General features: G+C 44.3%; 1 protein-coding gene across 8 annotated transcripts in view; it reads left to right on the top strand.

Annotated features, from left to right (window-relative positions):
- The window catches only part of PPIL6 (peptidylprolyl isomerase like 6), a 46587-nt gene that overhangs the window by 27856 nt on the left and 2599 nt on the right, over window positions 1–16132 (top strand). For 7 of the 8 annotated variants that reach the window (XM_066248418.1, XM_066248415.1, XM_066248414.1 and 4 more), the window contains 2 exons: window positions 441–497; window positions 14110–14245. In XM_066248418.1, the coding sequence (XP_066104515.1) occupies window positions 441–497; window positions 14110–14245 (193 nt within the window). The remainder of the gene's footprint in view (window positions 1–440; window positions 498–14109; window positions 14246–16132) is intronic. The other variant, XM_066248416.1, reaches the window with a different exon arrangement.

The following is a 16132-nucleotide window of genomic DNA, read 5'->3' as shown; positions in this document are numbered from 1 at the left end:
TCTTTTTTGTGACAGAGACAGAGAGAGGAATAGCTAGGGACAGACAGGAAGAAAAACAAAAAAAGATGAGAAGCATTAAGTCTTTGTTGTGGCACCTTAGTTCATTGATTGCTTTCTCATATGTGCCTTGACCGGGGGCTACAGCAAACCAAGCTCAACCCAGTGATCTTGGGCTCAAGCTGGTGAGCCTTGCTAAAACCAGATGAGCCTGCACTCAAGCCAGTAACCTTGGGGTTTTGAACCTGGGTCCTCCGCTTCCCAGTCCAATGCTCTATCCACTGCGCCACCTTCTGGTCAGGCTAGTAATATTTTCATGGTGTAGAACTTACTATAGTCATTGGTATAAGGGGAATCATAATTTAAAACATTTTTCCCCTGCCAGTATTGTACTTTCCTTTTTAGTTGGAGGATTCTACTGTTTATTTATTGTAATTTCACAGATATAGTGGCTGGAAAAGGAGATGGTGGGGAATCAATTTATGGACCAACATTTGAAGGTATGTATCTTTAAATTTTGTCAGTCATATATTTGTTGATTTTTCGAATTTAACAGGACACGGCAGTTCACAGCATAGTGTTTGGGGTAACAAACTAGAAGTAGAAATATTAAAAGTGGGGATTAAAAATGGCACCCAGTCTAGTCCAGAACAGTTTTCTACATACATTTTTATCACTTTCCTAAATATATTGGGGTTTTTTTTTAGGATAAATTCCTAGAATTAGGATTGTAAGGTCAAAAGGAATTATTTTTTTTTTTCTTAGAGGAGAGAGGGAGATAAGAAGCATCAGCTCGTAGTTGTAGCACTTTATTCATTGATTACTTTCTCATATGTGCCTTGACTGGGGGCTCTAGCTGAGCCAGTGACCCCTTGCTAAAGCCAGTGACCTTGGGCTCAAGCCTGCAACCTTACGCTTCAAACCAGCAACCTTTGGGCTCAAGCCAGTGACCATGGGGTAATGTTTATGGTCCCATACTCAAGCTAGTGAGCCCGTGCTCAAGCTGGTGACCTCGGGGTTTCAAACCTGGATCCTCAGTGTCCCAGGTAGGTAGATGCTCTATCTTCTGCGCCACCACCTAGTCAGGCAGAATTGATTTTTTTTTTTTTTTAGGTGAGAGGAGAAGAAATAGTGAGGCAGACTCCCACATGTGACCTGACTGGGATCCACTGAGCAACCCCATCTGGGACCGATGCTCCAGTACCGAGTACCAAGTTATTTTTTAGTGCCTGAGGCTGATGTGCTACAAGGAAGCTATACTCAGTGTCCAGGGCCACACTCCAACCAGTCGAGCCAGTGGTAGTGGGAGAGAAAAAGGGAGAGAAGGAGGAGAGGGAGATGGAGAGAAGCAGATGGTCACTTCTCCTGTGTGCCCAGACCGGGAATTGAACCCAAGATGTCCATACACCAAGCCAACTGTTTATCCACTGAGCCACTGGCCAGGACCAAATTGATATTTTTAAAGCATGTAATTTGCCATTCTCAGGATTGGTACTTTGATTATCCTCCTGTTCAGGCTATCTAGGATCCTGGGAAGATGATAGTGGTGGTGGCTTAGTTTTTAAATTTTTTTAAATGCCAACATAAAAACAGATGAAATAATTAGAAAAACTGAAAACCCATTGAAAACATTTACAACAAAACTAGGTTATAAGGTAAGTTACATGAGTTCCACAGTACAAACAGGTGAGGACAGACTGCCAACAGCCATGGTCTGTCAACAGCCATGGAATCTGCGAGGAATCTGTTTCTGTGTGGGAGAGAGCAGGGCAGCTGAGGGACCCCACACAGCCAGTAGCTGGTGCAGGCCTGGGCCCCACAGTGGCTGGAGCAATCTAGTGTCTGTGTGGGAGAAAGCAGGGCAGCTGAGGGACCCCACACAGCCAGTAGCTGGTGCAGGCCTGGGTCCCACAGAGGCTGGGGCAATCTAGTGTCTGTGTGGGAGAAAGCAGGGCAGCTGAGGGACCCCACACAGCCAAGAGCTGGTGCAGGCCTGGGCCCCACAGTGGTTGGAGCAATCTAGTGTCTGTGTGGGAGAGAGCAGGGCAGCTGAGGGATCCCACACAGCCAAGAGCTGGTGCAGGCCTGGGCCCCACAGTGGCTGGAGCAATCTAGTGTCTGTGTGGGAGAGAGCAGGGCATCTGAGGGACCCCACACAGCCAGTAGCTGGTGCAGGCCTGGGCCCCACAGTGGCTGGAGCAATCTAGTGTCTGTGAACTCTGGACACTGATCTGAAATAGCGCTCTTCTTGGGACAGGCTCACACTGAGGAGGTATTGCTGGAAATGGAACCAAAGTGCAAGATCCATCGGGGCAAGAGTGAGAAAGAGGGAATAAGGACAGAGCTATGAGATCTCAGAAAGCAAATTTCCATATTTGGAAAACGGCTCAAAAAGGAGTTTAATGAAGTTAGGAAAACTTAATTTTACATAAAAATGAGCAGCAAAAAGTTTCATGGTTAGAAAACAAAAGAACATAAGGAACAAAGTAGCATCACTGCATATAAGGAAAGTGCAAGAGAAAGACATTCTTGCAAACAAGATCAAAACTGACCATTTCAAAACGAGCTAAAAGACATTAATTTCTGTGAGACAGGAAAGAACTCATAAGTCAGAATTAGAATAATGAAGCATGAGTTCACAGAACTGAGGAAAGAATTAACAATAGAAGAAAACTAAAAAAAAATTTTTTTAATTTCAGAAATAAACTAGAAGGAAGGTAAGACCAAATAACTGCAACAGATATGTGTCTTAAAAGAAGTAGAAGATAGGAGAAAGTTTTTAAAAAACCAAAAAGGAATAAAGAAAGATAAAAAGGAGTTAAAAGAAAGTGACAATATTAAAGATAGAGAAGATCCAATATATGGCTAACTACCCTAAGGAATGAAACCGATACAAGGGAATGGAACAAATACTGAGAACTATAACTGAAGAAAACTTCCCAAATGAAAAAGGATTCGAAACTATGTTTTGTTTTGGATGGTGGTTACACAGCCATATACAACTGTCACAATACATCAAACTGAACATCTAAGATATATGCTTTTTTTTTTTTTAATAGAGACAGAGAGTCAGAGAGAGGGATAGATAGGAACAGACAGACAGGAACGGAGAGAGATGAGAAGCATCAATCATCAGTTTTTCGTTGTGAGACCTTAGTTTTTCATTGATTGCTTTCTCATATGTGCCTTGACCATGGGGCTACAGCAGACCGAGTGACCCCTTGCTCAAGTCAGCGACCTTGGGTCCAAGCCAGTGAGCTTTGCTCAAACCAGATGAGCCCGCGCTCAAGCTGGCGACCTCGGGATCTCGAACCTGGGTCTTCCGCAACCCAGTTCGACACTATCCACTGTGCCACTGCTTGTTCAGGCTAAGATATATGTATTTTATTGTGTGTTTTCACCTTAAGTAAAAATTTGTGTACACAAACTTGAAACTACTTCTTTTTAAAGCATCCTGCTGCTTGATAATACTGAATCAGAATAACCAACACCAAGACATATTTTAATAACATAATTGACATTAAAGAAAAAAATTCATTAGGCACTTTGGCAAAAAGAGCAAGTGATTTACAAGGAAAGAAAAGCAGATTATCATATGCTTTGACATCATATTCTTACGCCAGAAGAAAATGGAGTAATGTTGCAAGAACAGAGGAAATGACTCCCAGAGGACAAGATGCCAAGACAATATGCTGAAGGAAGGGGTTTATTTTCCAGTGGAGCAATGTGACCTCAGAGGCATCAAATCACCAGCTCTCCAAAGTTAGCTTTCTTCCATCTTACAGTGGTACCTTGAGATACAAATTTAATTTGTTCTGTAACTGAGCTCATAAGTCAGTCAACTCATATATCAAACTGCTGATACTGGACCCGTGCGCCAACACACCAACTAGCGGCAGCTTCCCGAATCACGACTTGTATCTCGGAATTTCGCTTGGATCTTGAACAAAAATATGGACCGAGTTGCAGCTCATATCTTAAAAAAATTTGTATGTTGGTCTATTCGTATCTCCAAGTACCACTATATATACCTTTGCAGTGTTCATGTGCAGGGTGCATGATTCCTTTCTCTTTAAGCATAGGTAACCCTCGGGTCTTGGGGGGGGGGACAGGGGGGCATGAGGGGAGTTTCAGACCATTTGTCTTAACTATTTACAAATCCTGTTTTTCTTGCTTTGTGCTGCAAATTGTTCCAGGAAGCTGATAAGGGAACTGTAATTAAACTGGCTGACTCAGTCATTCCTGCAAGTTTTCTTCCTCCTCAGTAAGACATTTATGATGCTCAAGGAAAGGAAATGTGAGTGAAGGATTTGATATCCAGCCAAATTGAATTTGATTTATAAAGGGCACACAGTTAACTACATATAAAAATTTAGGGAATAGTGTTCCATGAATCTGTAAAGCCAGTAGTCACGGCCACCATCAGAGGTGGTGCAGGTTCGCATTTAATTCATATCCATTGTAGAGAAACAACAGAGCCAAGGTGGGCCATTACCTTTAATCCTAGCTTGCACCTGGAAAGCGAGTAAATACACACAGCAGGAAAACACTTCCCTTTCCATTCAGGGCTCCCAAAGCCACTGACTCAAAGATTTTCTAGAATCAAAGGCCCAACCAGCCTTATTCACCTCTGTTCCCCATCTCCTCTTTGCACAAACACTGCACAAACTGGCTTCTTCAGCACTCTGCCATCTTGGCTTTCTCTCCTCTGCAATGCTGATGACAGGAACCAAGAGAGTGAGAGAGAGAGAGAGCACCCCCAGTCTGCTTTATTTTGTAGTTTAGAAAATTAAAGCCTTTAAGCCAATACAGTGGTACCTTGGGATACGAATTTAATTCGTTCTGTAACCGAGCTCATAAGTCATTCAACTCGTATATCAAACTACCAATACTGTACCCATGCACCAACGTGCCAACTAGCGGCAGCTTCCTGAATAACAACCCGTATCTTGGAATTTTGCTCGGATCTCGAACAAAAATATGGACCGAGTCACAGCTCGTATCTTAAAAAAAATTGTATGTTGGTCTATTCGTATCTCAAGGTACCACTGGATACAAATAAGGAAGTCTGTGATACAAAGCCACTTATCTGAGACATAAATGAGACTTCACATAAGAGTGCACCACCCCTCATCATGCAACAAAGGTGAGGGGAAAAGCTTAGTTTTGAGAAGACCTTAGTATTAGAAGAATGTTGAAAAGATCTTAGTATTAAAAGGGTGGGAAAGGCTTAGTCTTAAAACTAAGCCTTAGCCTGACCTGTAGTGTGCAGTGGATAAAGCATCAATCTGGAAATGCTGAGGTTGCCGGTTCAAAACTCTGGGCTTGCCTGGTCAAGGCACATATGGGAGTTGATGCTTCCTGCTCCTCCCCCCTTCTCTCTCTCTCTCTCCCCTCTCTACAATGAATTAAAAAATTTTTTTAAAAAACAACAACAACAAAACTAAGCCTTAGGCTATAAGGACCCTGCCTGCTTACAACCTGTCCCCCACACCCAATGCAAACTACAATATAAGCGAGCAAACATATTTCATATTTACAAACTTATTTGACCAACAGCGTCCTTCCTTAGTAATTGATTATAGATGAATTTCACAGAACTGTCCTAGTAGAGCTCAAGCTCTGCATCAATCAGGCATCCCCAATTCAACTTTCCCGCACAGTGGGACACTCCTGCTTATCAGCAGGCTGGCAGCCTCTTCCAGACTATTCTTGAGGCGGCTGTGAGGATTCTACTTATCAGTGCCAAGACCAACTGCTACCAGAGGAAAGACACGACTGACACATAAGTTAGTTGCAAGAATCACACAGGCAGTTTATACTCACAAATCCTTTTGGAGTGCCTGGCTAAAGCTTAAGGGGGCCCTGTCAGCATGCTCCTCTCGGCTGCCCTTGGTCAGAACAGCGTGGAGACAGTCCACATTCAACACTGGAGTCTGGGCGACTACTGCAGCAGGGGGCCCTCAGCTTTAGTACTTTTTCTGGCCTACACCTTCTAACAGGTGTCAATCTACAGGATTATCACCTCAAACCACCTTTTTGGGAGTTCCTCACAGGGAGCCCTTTTTATGTTAATCTACTGAACCGTTATATCAAGCCACTTTTAAGGTGTTCCTAGGGAAGCTTCTTGTTTATGTTAATCTACAGAGTTATGACATCAAGCCACTTCTTTCCTATATATAACTTCACACACACACTAACTGGGCCCTGCGTGAAAAGCGGAGTCTGTTTATCATATCTGTACACACTATATTAACTCCTATCCAGATGGCATAATTTCATTTAATTTCCTTAATTGCTTTTAATATTATATCCTAATTATTTCTATATATCTTCCATATTTCTCTATATTTAATTACTATAAACATTATATTACTGCAACAAGAATCAAAGTACAAAAGAGACCTTGGCATAAGAACTGGTAGTAAGCATTAGTTGTAAAACAAAAATTTTTAATGGGTGAAAGTATGAATGTAATGACTATATGTTTAGTCTATTTCAAAAATGAATGAAAATAGGGAGAATACATGCAAAAATTTATTTTCAGTTATATTAGTGATGGTACTATTAGTATTGCTTTTTTTCTTTCAGTATTTTTTTATTGATTTTTAGAGGGAGAGAGAGAAAAGGGTAGAGGAGCAGGAAGGATCAACTTATAATAGTGCATTGACTGGGCAAGTCTAGGGTTTCGAACCAGTGTCCTTAGCATTCCAGGTTGAGACTTTATCTACTGTGCCACCACAGGTGGCTATTAGTATTATTGTTGTGAGATTATTGTATATGTAATGTAAGGAAAGTAAGAAATTATGGGATATTCTAATTTTATTATTTCCTGTGTCCTTGAGAAGCAGGATTTTTACTTTGGAAGGAAAGAGGGACAGATGAAATAGGATAGAAGCTAGTAAGTAAAATATTCCATAGTCCTGAATTTGAATTGAAAGTATCACTTTACACTCAAGAAGTATCTCATCTATATATATAACTGTGTCCACTGAATTGGTCTACAAACAACAGCCAATCCAGTAGTGATACACACTCCTAGTATTTAGATGGTTGTTTTGAAATATCCTTTCTCCCTTAAAGAAACCAGGCTTCTGGCCTGACCAGTGATGGTGCAGTGGATAGAACATCGACCTGGGACCCTGAGGTCCCAGGTTTAAAACCCTGAGGTCGCTGGCTTGAGTGCAGGCTCATCCAGTTTGAACACAGGCTCACCAGCTTGAGAGTAGGGTCACCAGCTTGAGCATGGGATCATCAACATGATCCCGTGGTCGCTAGCTTGCACCCAAAGGTCACTGGCTTGAGCAAGGGGTCACTCACTCAGCTGGAGCCTGCTGGGTCAAGGCATGTGTAAGAAGCAATGAACAACTGAAGTGCCACAAGTTAGAGTTGATGGCTTCTCATCTCTCCTTTCCTGTCTGTCTCTCTCTCAGAAAGGAAGGAAGGGATGGACAGAGGGAGGGAAGGAAAGGGGAGGGACGGAGGGAGGGAGGGAGGGAGGGAGGGAGGGAGGGAAGGAAGGAAGGAAGGAAGGAAGGAAGGAAGGAAGGAAGGAAGGAAGGAAGGAAGGGAAAGAAGAAAGGAAAGGAAACGAAAGGAAAGGAAACGAAAGGAAAGGAAAGGAAAAAAGAAACTAGGGCTTCTGAGAGAAGTATCAAATTCTGGGAAGAGAAATTACAAAATGAGCCTGGAACCTCATGTTCTAAGAGTGCTATTAGATTTACAGGGTCATGTCAAAAGCTTCAGGAGCCAATATGAAGAGAATCTTATGTCCAAAGATGGAGTAATTTGAATAGTACTTGCAATGATTGAAACCCAACACATATTTCAAATCTGTGAGTTCATAGTAAGATTATATTGCATTATATTTATTATATTATATTATTATATTAGAAGCCTAATTGGCCTGACCAGGCAGTGGCGCAGTGGATAGAACATCAGACTGGGATGCAGAGGACCCAGGTTTGAAACCCTGAGGTCGCCAGCTTGAGTGTGGGGTTGCTGGCTTGAGCATGAGATCATAAACATGGCCCCATCGTCGCTGGCTTGAGCCAAGGTCGCTGGCTTAAGGAAGGGTCACTCGCTCTGCCGTAGCCCCCCCACTCCTATTCATGGCACATATAAGAAAGCAATCACTGAACAACTAATGTGCCCCAACAAAGAACGGATGCTTCTAATCTCTCTCCCTTCTTGTCTGTCTGTCCCTCTGCCTCTGTAAAGAAAAAAAAAAGCCTAATTGATTAGAACATGGTCCTTCTGTCCAACAGGAGATTGATCTTTCAGCTCATCTCTTCACTGGCCCCTCTGCAATGATAGGTTATAAATTCATTTTTTGTGTGTGTGTGACAGAGTCAGAGGAACAGATAGGGACAGACATGAAGGGAGAGAGATGAGAAGCATCAATTCTTTGTTGCGGCACATAAGTTGTTCAGTGATTGCTTTCTCATATGTGCCATGAATGGGGGGGGGGCTATAGCAGAGCGAGTGACCCCTTGCGCAAGCCAGCGACCATGGGGTCATGTCTATGATCCCATGCTCAAGCCAGAGACCCCTTGCTCAAGCTGGTGAGCCCGCACTCAAGCTGGCAATCTCAGGATTTTGAACCTGAGTCCTCAACATACCAGTCCAACTCTATCCACTGCGCCACCACCTGGTCAGGCTAAAGTCATTATCTTTAAAACTAGATAAATATAGAAAAAGATTCAAGTATTTATTTTCCCTTTTCTGTGTGAACTGAACTAAATTGTATACAAGGGGAACCATCTCATTATAAAAGTATCTTAATTATTAACGAAGAAGAAATCATAGAATATCACCATTTTGCTGCCCCCAGTGAAATAGTGGATCTAGGCATTTGCTGTATCAGTATCTGCTACCTTTCCAAAAACATGACAGACATGATGGCATTATGAGCCTTCTGCTGAAAGAACACACTGCCAAATAGAACAGGAATCTGATTAAGCTTCTGGACCCAGCTTGCAAATGGCAAAAAATGTAACCAGTTCTGCCATAATGTATTCTTAAGGCTCTCTGTGCTATGTAAAATCATGCAATAAAACCACAGGACTTAAGGCAAAGATGAGGTGAAGATAAAACTTTCTCAGTGACATTAAAAAAAATAAGATAGTAACCTAATAAAAACAGTAACAGTTTTACATACCTGGTATGTTTAAGTACACATAAGCAGCCCTGGCCAAATGGGTCAGTGGGTAAAGAGTTGTCCCGGCACCAAGGTCATGGGTTCGATCCTGGGTCAGGGCATGTATGAGAAGCAATCAGTGAGAACTCAACGGAATAACTAAGTGGAACAACATATTGATGCTTCTCTCTCTCTCTCAAATCAATAGAAAATTTTTTTAAAGAAAAGAAACAAATACTATAATAAGTATGGCACTCTACCTTGTAAACTCCCTGACGTTTGTGGAGGTGGAGTGGGAAGAGTTGCAGCTTGTGAGTGGATTGTTTTTTTGTTTTTTTTTTTACAGAGGCAGAGATAGACAGGGACAGACAGGAACGGAGAGAGATGAGAAGCATCAATCATCAGTTTCTCGTTGCGCATTGCGACTTCTTAGTTGTTCATTGATTGCTTTCTCACATGTGCCTTGACCGCGGGCCTTCAGCAGACCGAGTAACCCGCTGCTGGAGCCAGCGACCTTGGGTCTAAGCTGGTGAGCTCTTTGCTCAAGCCAGATGAGCCCGCGCTCAAGCTGGCGACCTCGGGGTCTCGAACCTGCGTCCTTCTGCATCCCAGTCCGACACTCTATCCACTGCGCCACCACCTGGTCAGGCGTGAGTGGATTGTTTATACACCCCACAGCCAGTTCCTCCGCCGAATTTCTCTCACGGTACCCTGTGAGGAACATTTAAAACCCAGGTCTTGTTAAAAAACAACTACAAGGCCCTGGCCGGTTGGCTCAGTGGTAGAGCGTTGGCCTGGCATGCAGGGGTCCCGGGTTCGATTCCCGGCCAGGGCACACAGGAGAGGCGCCCATCTGCTTCTCTCCCCCTCCCCCCCTCCTTCCTCTCTGTCTCTCTCTTCCCCTCCCGCAGCCAAGGCTCCATTGGAGCAAAGTTGGCCTGGGCGCTGAGGATGGCTCTGTAGCCTCTGCCTCAGGCGCTGGAATGGCTCTGGTTGCAATGGAGCGACGCCCCAGATGGGCAGAGCATCGCCCCCTGGTGGGCATGCCGGGTGTATCCCGGTCGGGCGCATGCAGGAGTCTGTCTGACTGCCTCCCCGTTTCCAACTTCAGAAAAATACAAAAAAAAAAAACAACTACAAGCACAAAATTCACTTTTTTAAAGCTTAACAGTAAATTTAAAAGAATGAAAAAAATTTTTTTTTCATTTTAGAGAGGCGGAAGGAAGAGAAATAGAGAGAGAGAGAGAGAGAGAGTGTGTGTGTGTGTGTGTGTGTGTGTGTGAAGGGCAGGGGGAGGAGCAGGAAGCATCAACTCCCATATGTGCTTTGACCAGGCAAGCCCAGGGTTTTGAACCAGTGACCTCAGTGTTCCAGGTTGACGCTTTATCCACTGCGCCACCACAGGTCAGGCTAGTTAATCTTTTTAAATTGAATTTATTGGGGTGACTGGTTAATGAAATTATCAGAAAGAGCTTTATTTTATTTTTCTGAATTACGGTGTTTTATTGAAAATTAAAATAATCTTTCATTTCAGACCCCACATTCCTCCGGTCTGCCCTCCATGTCTTCTCTCACACCATCTCGCCCACTTTGTCCTCATGTCCTCTGCATCCCCCCCATTCAGCTCTCATACTCTCGCTTCTGATCTCTGTATCAGAATGAGCTTTATTTTAAATAAATTCAGAAACTGATTTTTCACATAAATTCTGATTTCTATTTCAAACAAGCAGTTCCATTTCACTCGTTATGTTGTATGTTACAAATTATGTCAGCTTTAACCACAGAGCTGTAATTACTACTCCATGTCTTCCTGTAGGTGGCAGGCAGTCCCCAGTCACACACAGTAATGAGAGGGTTCTGAGTTTCTACCAGAGCCTTTAAGTCTCCTTAACTTTCTTTTACTCTATTGAAAGTCTGTGCTGCCCTGGCCGGTTAGCTCAGTGATAGAACATCGGCCCGGTGTGTGTGGAACTCCTGGGTTCGATTCCTGGCCAGGGCACACAGGAGAAGTGACCATCTGCTTCTCCACCAAGTTCCCCCTCTCCTTTCTCACTATTTCTCTCTTCCCCTCCCACAGCCAGGGATCCATTGGAGCAAAGTTGGCCCAGGTGCTGAGGATGGCTCCATGTCCTCCACCTTAGGTGCTAGAATGGCTCCAGTTGCAACAGCACAACACTCCAGATGGGCAGAGCATCACCCCCTAGTGGGCATGCTGGGTGGATCCCGGTTGGTTGGGCACATGGAGGAGTCTGTCTTTCTGCCTCCCCACTTCTCACTTCAGAAAAAAAAAAAAGTCTATGCCTATGACATGATCTAAAAATAAAATTGACTAAATTTTTTTTTTCCTAACTTTTCACAGCAATTAAAATTTTTTTTTGAGATTTTATTTATTGCCTGGCCAGGCAGCGACACAGTGGATAGAACGTCAGTCTGGGATGCTGAGGACCCAGGTTCAAAATCCTGATGTCACCAGCTTGAGCATAGTTTCATCCAGCTTGAGCATGGGTTCATCCAGCTTGAGCATGGGATCATAGACATGACCTCATTGTTGCTGGCTTGAGCCCAAAGGTCATTGGCTTGAAGCCCAAGTTCGCTGGCTTGAGCCTAAGGTCACTGGCTTGAGCACAGGATCACCGGCTTGGCTGGAGCCCCCCAGTCAAGGCACATATGAGAAAGCAATCAATGAACAACTAAAGTGCTGCAACCATGAGTTGATATTTCTCATCTCTCTCCCTTCCTGTCTGTCTGTCCCTGTCTGTTCCCCTCTCTCTGTCTCTTGCTTAAAAAAAAAGAGCCATGGCTTGGGTGGGCCTACAAGTTGGATGGGATTGGGTCTCAGAGAATCACCAGTGCTGGGTGAACAGTATGAGCCAGGTGGGTGGAAACTCAGATATGACATCCATCTGCTAGCTCTGAGGGGGTGAGGATCTCAGAAAAGGACCAATAGCCTCTGCCAGCACTTTTGTCTGGCAGAAAGCTGTGCCCCCTCAGCTCTTGCCCTAATGCTGGACAATCCATTTCCTCCCTGGATGTCTCTGGTTCCTTTCAAGCTGCTGTCCCAGGGCTGGAGCTTAGAGGGAGTGAATCTGAGTAAGTCTGTGCATGGGCCCTTTATAAAAAACTGCCTGGGACTCCAGCAGCCCTCCATCTCACTCATCTACAATCCCCACTAGTTTTTACAACCAGAATTATTATTATTATTATTATTATTATTATTTTTGGTGACAGAGAGAGAGAGAGGAGCAGATAGGGACAGACAGGCAGGAAGGGAGAGAGATGAGAAGCATCAATTCTTTGTTGCAACAACTTAATTGTTCATTGATTGCTTTCTCATATGTACCTTGACCAGGGGACTCCAGCTGAGCCAGTGACCCCCTGCTTAAGCCAGCGACCTTTGGGCTCAAGCCAGCAAGCATGGGGTCATGTCTGTGATCCCACACTCAAGCCAGTGACCCCATGCTCAAGCTGGTGAGCCTGACCTCAAGCCGGATGAGCCCACGCTCAAGCCGGTGACCTCAGGGCTTTAAACCTGGGTCCTCTGTGTCCCAGTTCGATGCTCTAACCACTGCCTGGTCAGACTACAACTAGAATTTATGGGGACTTCTTGGCTCTGGAACTGTGGGCTGGGAGGGGTCTGGTTTGGGGCTGGAAACCCTTGCTCCTCGGGGGAACCTCCCTCCCCACTTTAAACTGCTACAGTGGGTGTAGGACGAGCCCATTTGGAGGCTTCAAAGGAGGCATTTTTAATGGTCATATTGGTAGTTTGAATGAAATACTATTGACCAAACAGCACAAGAAAATTTGCTCACCTTTGATCCTAAGCAAAGTATGTGCTTCTTTTTACATTATTAATTTAATTTCTTTTTTTTTACATTATATATATTTTTTTTCTTCCATTTTTCTGAAGCTGGAAACAGGGAGAGACAGTCAGACAGACTCCCGCATGCGCCCGACCGGGATCCACCCGGCACGCCCACCAGGGGCGACGCTCTGCCCACCAGGGGGCGATGCTCTGCCCATCCTGGGCGTCGCCATGTTGCGACCAGAGCCACTCTAGCGCCTGGGGCAGAGGCCACAGAGCCATCCCCAGCGCCCGGGCCATCTTTGCTCCAATGGAGCCTTGGCTGCGGGAGGGGACGAGAGAGACAGAGAGGAAAGCGCAGCGGAGGGGTGGAGAAGCAAATGGGCGCTTCTCCTGTGTGCCCTGGCTGGGAATCGAACCCGGGTCCTCTGCACGCTAGGCCGACGCTCTACCGCTGAGCCAACCGGCCAGGGCTACATTATTTTCTTAGTACACTTGTTTTCAGCTATGGTAATGATAATAGATGTTCAAATAGTTCTAATAAGATTTTACAGCTTTTTTTTTTTTTTTTTTTTAATTTTTTTTTTTCCCTGAAGCTGGAAACAGGGATAGACAGTCAGACAGACTCCCGCATGCGCCCGACCGGGATCCACCCGGCACGCCCACCAGGTGGCGAAGCTCTGCCCACCAGGGGGCGACGCTCTGCCCACCAGGGGGCGATGCTCTGCCCCTCCAGGGCGTCGCTCTGTCACAACCAGAGCCACTCTAGCGCCTGGGGCAGAGGCCAAGGAGCCATCCCCAGCGCCCGGGCCATCTTTGCTCCAATGGAGCCTCACTGCGGGAGGGGAAGAGAGAGACAGAGAGGAGGAAGGAGAGGAGGAGAGGTGGAGAAGCAGATGGGCGCTTCTCCTGTGTGCCCTGGCCGGGAATCGAACCCGGGACTTTTGCACGCCAGGCCGACGCTCTACCACTGAGCAAACCGGCCAGGGCCTACAGCTTTTTTTTTTATAATCCATATGAGTGAAAGTAATATGAAACAAATAGAATATTTGCAATTTGGAATGTATAAGTATGATTGAGAACCCTTGTTACTAGGGTTCTGTTTGTGCTTTACATGTTACAATCCATCAAGATAAATATTTTAAAGATCTCTGTTTATTGTCTTTTCTAGATGAAAGCTTTTCAATCCCTCATAATAAAAGAGGAATTCTCGGAATGGTCAACAAAGGCCGTCACACCAATGGTTCACAGTTCTATATCACGCTACAGTCAGCTCCCTATCTAGATAAAAAATATGTGGCTTTTGGGTATGTGCATTGTATATTTGTGTATATAATATTCATATGTAAAAATGTGGTTCAAAAGATTTGGACAAGTATTGTGTGAAGTGTGTGGGTAATCAGATAGAATTTAAAAGTAATACAAGTTCAAACATTTAGAAATAAATATTTTGTAAGAAACTTGCTATCTATAAAAAAACAAGCCGTTTAAGAGGCACAGCCATTATAATGTTCTGTTTATCTATTTATCCATTCATCCATCCATTTTTATGTTCAGCCTCAAAGGTATTATCAATTCTTAATTACTTTGAATATACCATAGTGCTTAATAATGTAGATATATTTAGATGCAGAAGTGGGGTGAAACTGTTTAAATAATTATTCATGAACACTGTGAAAAGATAGGACTATCTAAGTTACAAGTAACTTCTTTTTTACTGAACAATTTAAAATCTGGAAATATTTCAGGTAATTATTAGAATATTGTTAGCATGATTCTTATAGGCATGTGAACCTAAAATGGATGATAGACTTTTCATCACTCTAGTGTTTCATATCTCTACTTGATTATTTAAGTCAGGGGTCCCCAAACATTTTATACAGGGGGCCAGTTCACTGTCCCTCAGACCATTGGAGGGCCGGACTATAAAAAAAACTATGAATTAATCCCTATGCACACTGCACATATCTTATTTTAAAGTAAAAAAACAAAACGGGAACAAATACAGTATTTAAAATAAAAAACAAGTAAATTTAAATCAAGAAACTGACCAGTATTTCAATGGGAACTATGGGCCTACTTTTGGCTAATGAGATAGTCAATGTGCTCCTTTCATTGACCACCAATGAAAGAGGTGCCCCTTCCGGAAGTGCAGCGGGGGCCGGATAAATGGCCTCAGGGGGCTGCATGTGGCCCGCGGGCCGTAGTTTGGGGACCCCTGATTTAAGTGAATGTATGTTGAAGTACATCTTCCCTGAAATGATGTCAAGTGTTAGAATACACACATACACACACACACACACACACACACACACACTTTTAATTAAGTGATAGCAGGGGAGGCAGAGAGACAGACTCCCACATGCACCTGGCCCAGGATCCACCCAGCAAGCCCCCTGTGGGGTGATGCTTTGCCCATCTGGGGCAATGCTCCATTGGTTGGCAACCAAGCTATTTTTAGCATCTGAGGCAGAGGCTACAGGGCCATCCTCAGCACAGGGGCCAACTTGCTTGAATCAATTAATTGAACCATGGCTGCAGGAGGTGGGGTGAAATAGAGAAGGGGGAAGAAGGGTGGAGAAGCAGATGGTTGCTTCTCCTGTGTGCCCTGACCGGGAATCGAACTGGGACATGTACATGCCAAGCTGACACTCTACCATTGAGCCGACTGGCCAGGGCCAGAATATTTTTGAATAAGTATTAGGCTATTTCAGCCACTCCATAGAGATAATTATTCCCATGGAGAAATTTCATAACAGTCTTAATTTTAATCACAAATTTTACATGTGGCCATTGAGCACTTGAAATGTGGCTAATGCAATGGGGGAACTAAATTTTATTTAATTTTAATTAAATTTAAATAGCCACACATGCCAGTATTGGGCAGTGAAGGTCTAGAGCAGGGGTCCCCAAACTACGGCCCGTGGGCCGCATGTGGCCCTCTGAGGCCATTTATCCGGCCCCTGCTGTACTTCCAGAAGGGGCACCTCTTTCATTGGTGGGTCAGTGAAAGGAGCACAGGATGCGGATGCTGGAGTACCGTATGTGGCGGCGCCACTCACGTACAGTACTACTTCCAGTGACACGGGAAGCATGCGTCACGGCTCCAGAAGTGCATCATATCACTTGTTACGGCTAGCAGTGACAAATGTGGAGCCGGACATTGACCATCTCATTAGCCAAAAGCAGACCCA

This window comes from Saccopteryx bilineata, chromosome 12 (genome assembly GCF_036850765.1).
Source record: "Saccopteryx bilineata isolate mSacBil1 chromosome 12, mSacBil1_pri_phased_curated, whole genome shotgun sequence".
Classification (NCBI taxonomy): domain Eukaryota; kingdom Metazoa; phylum Chordata; class Mammalia; order Chiroptera; family Emballonuridae; genus Saccopteryx; species Saccopteryx bilineata.
This window is presented reverse-complemented; position numbering and strand designations above follow the sequence as displayed.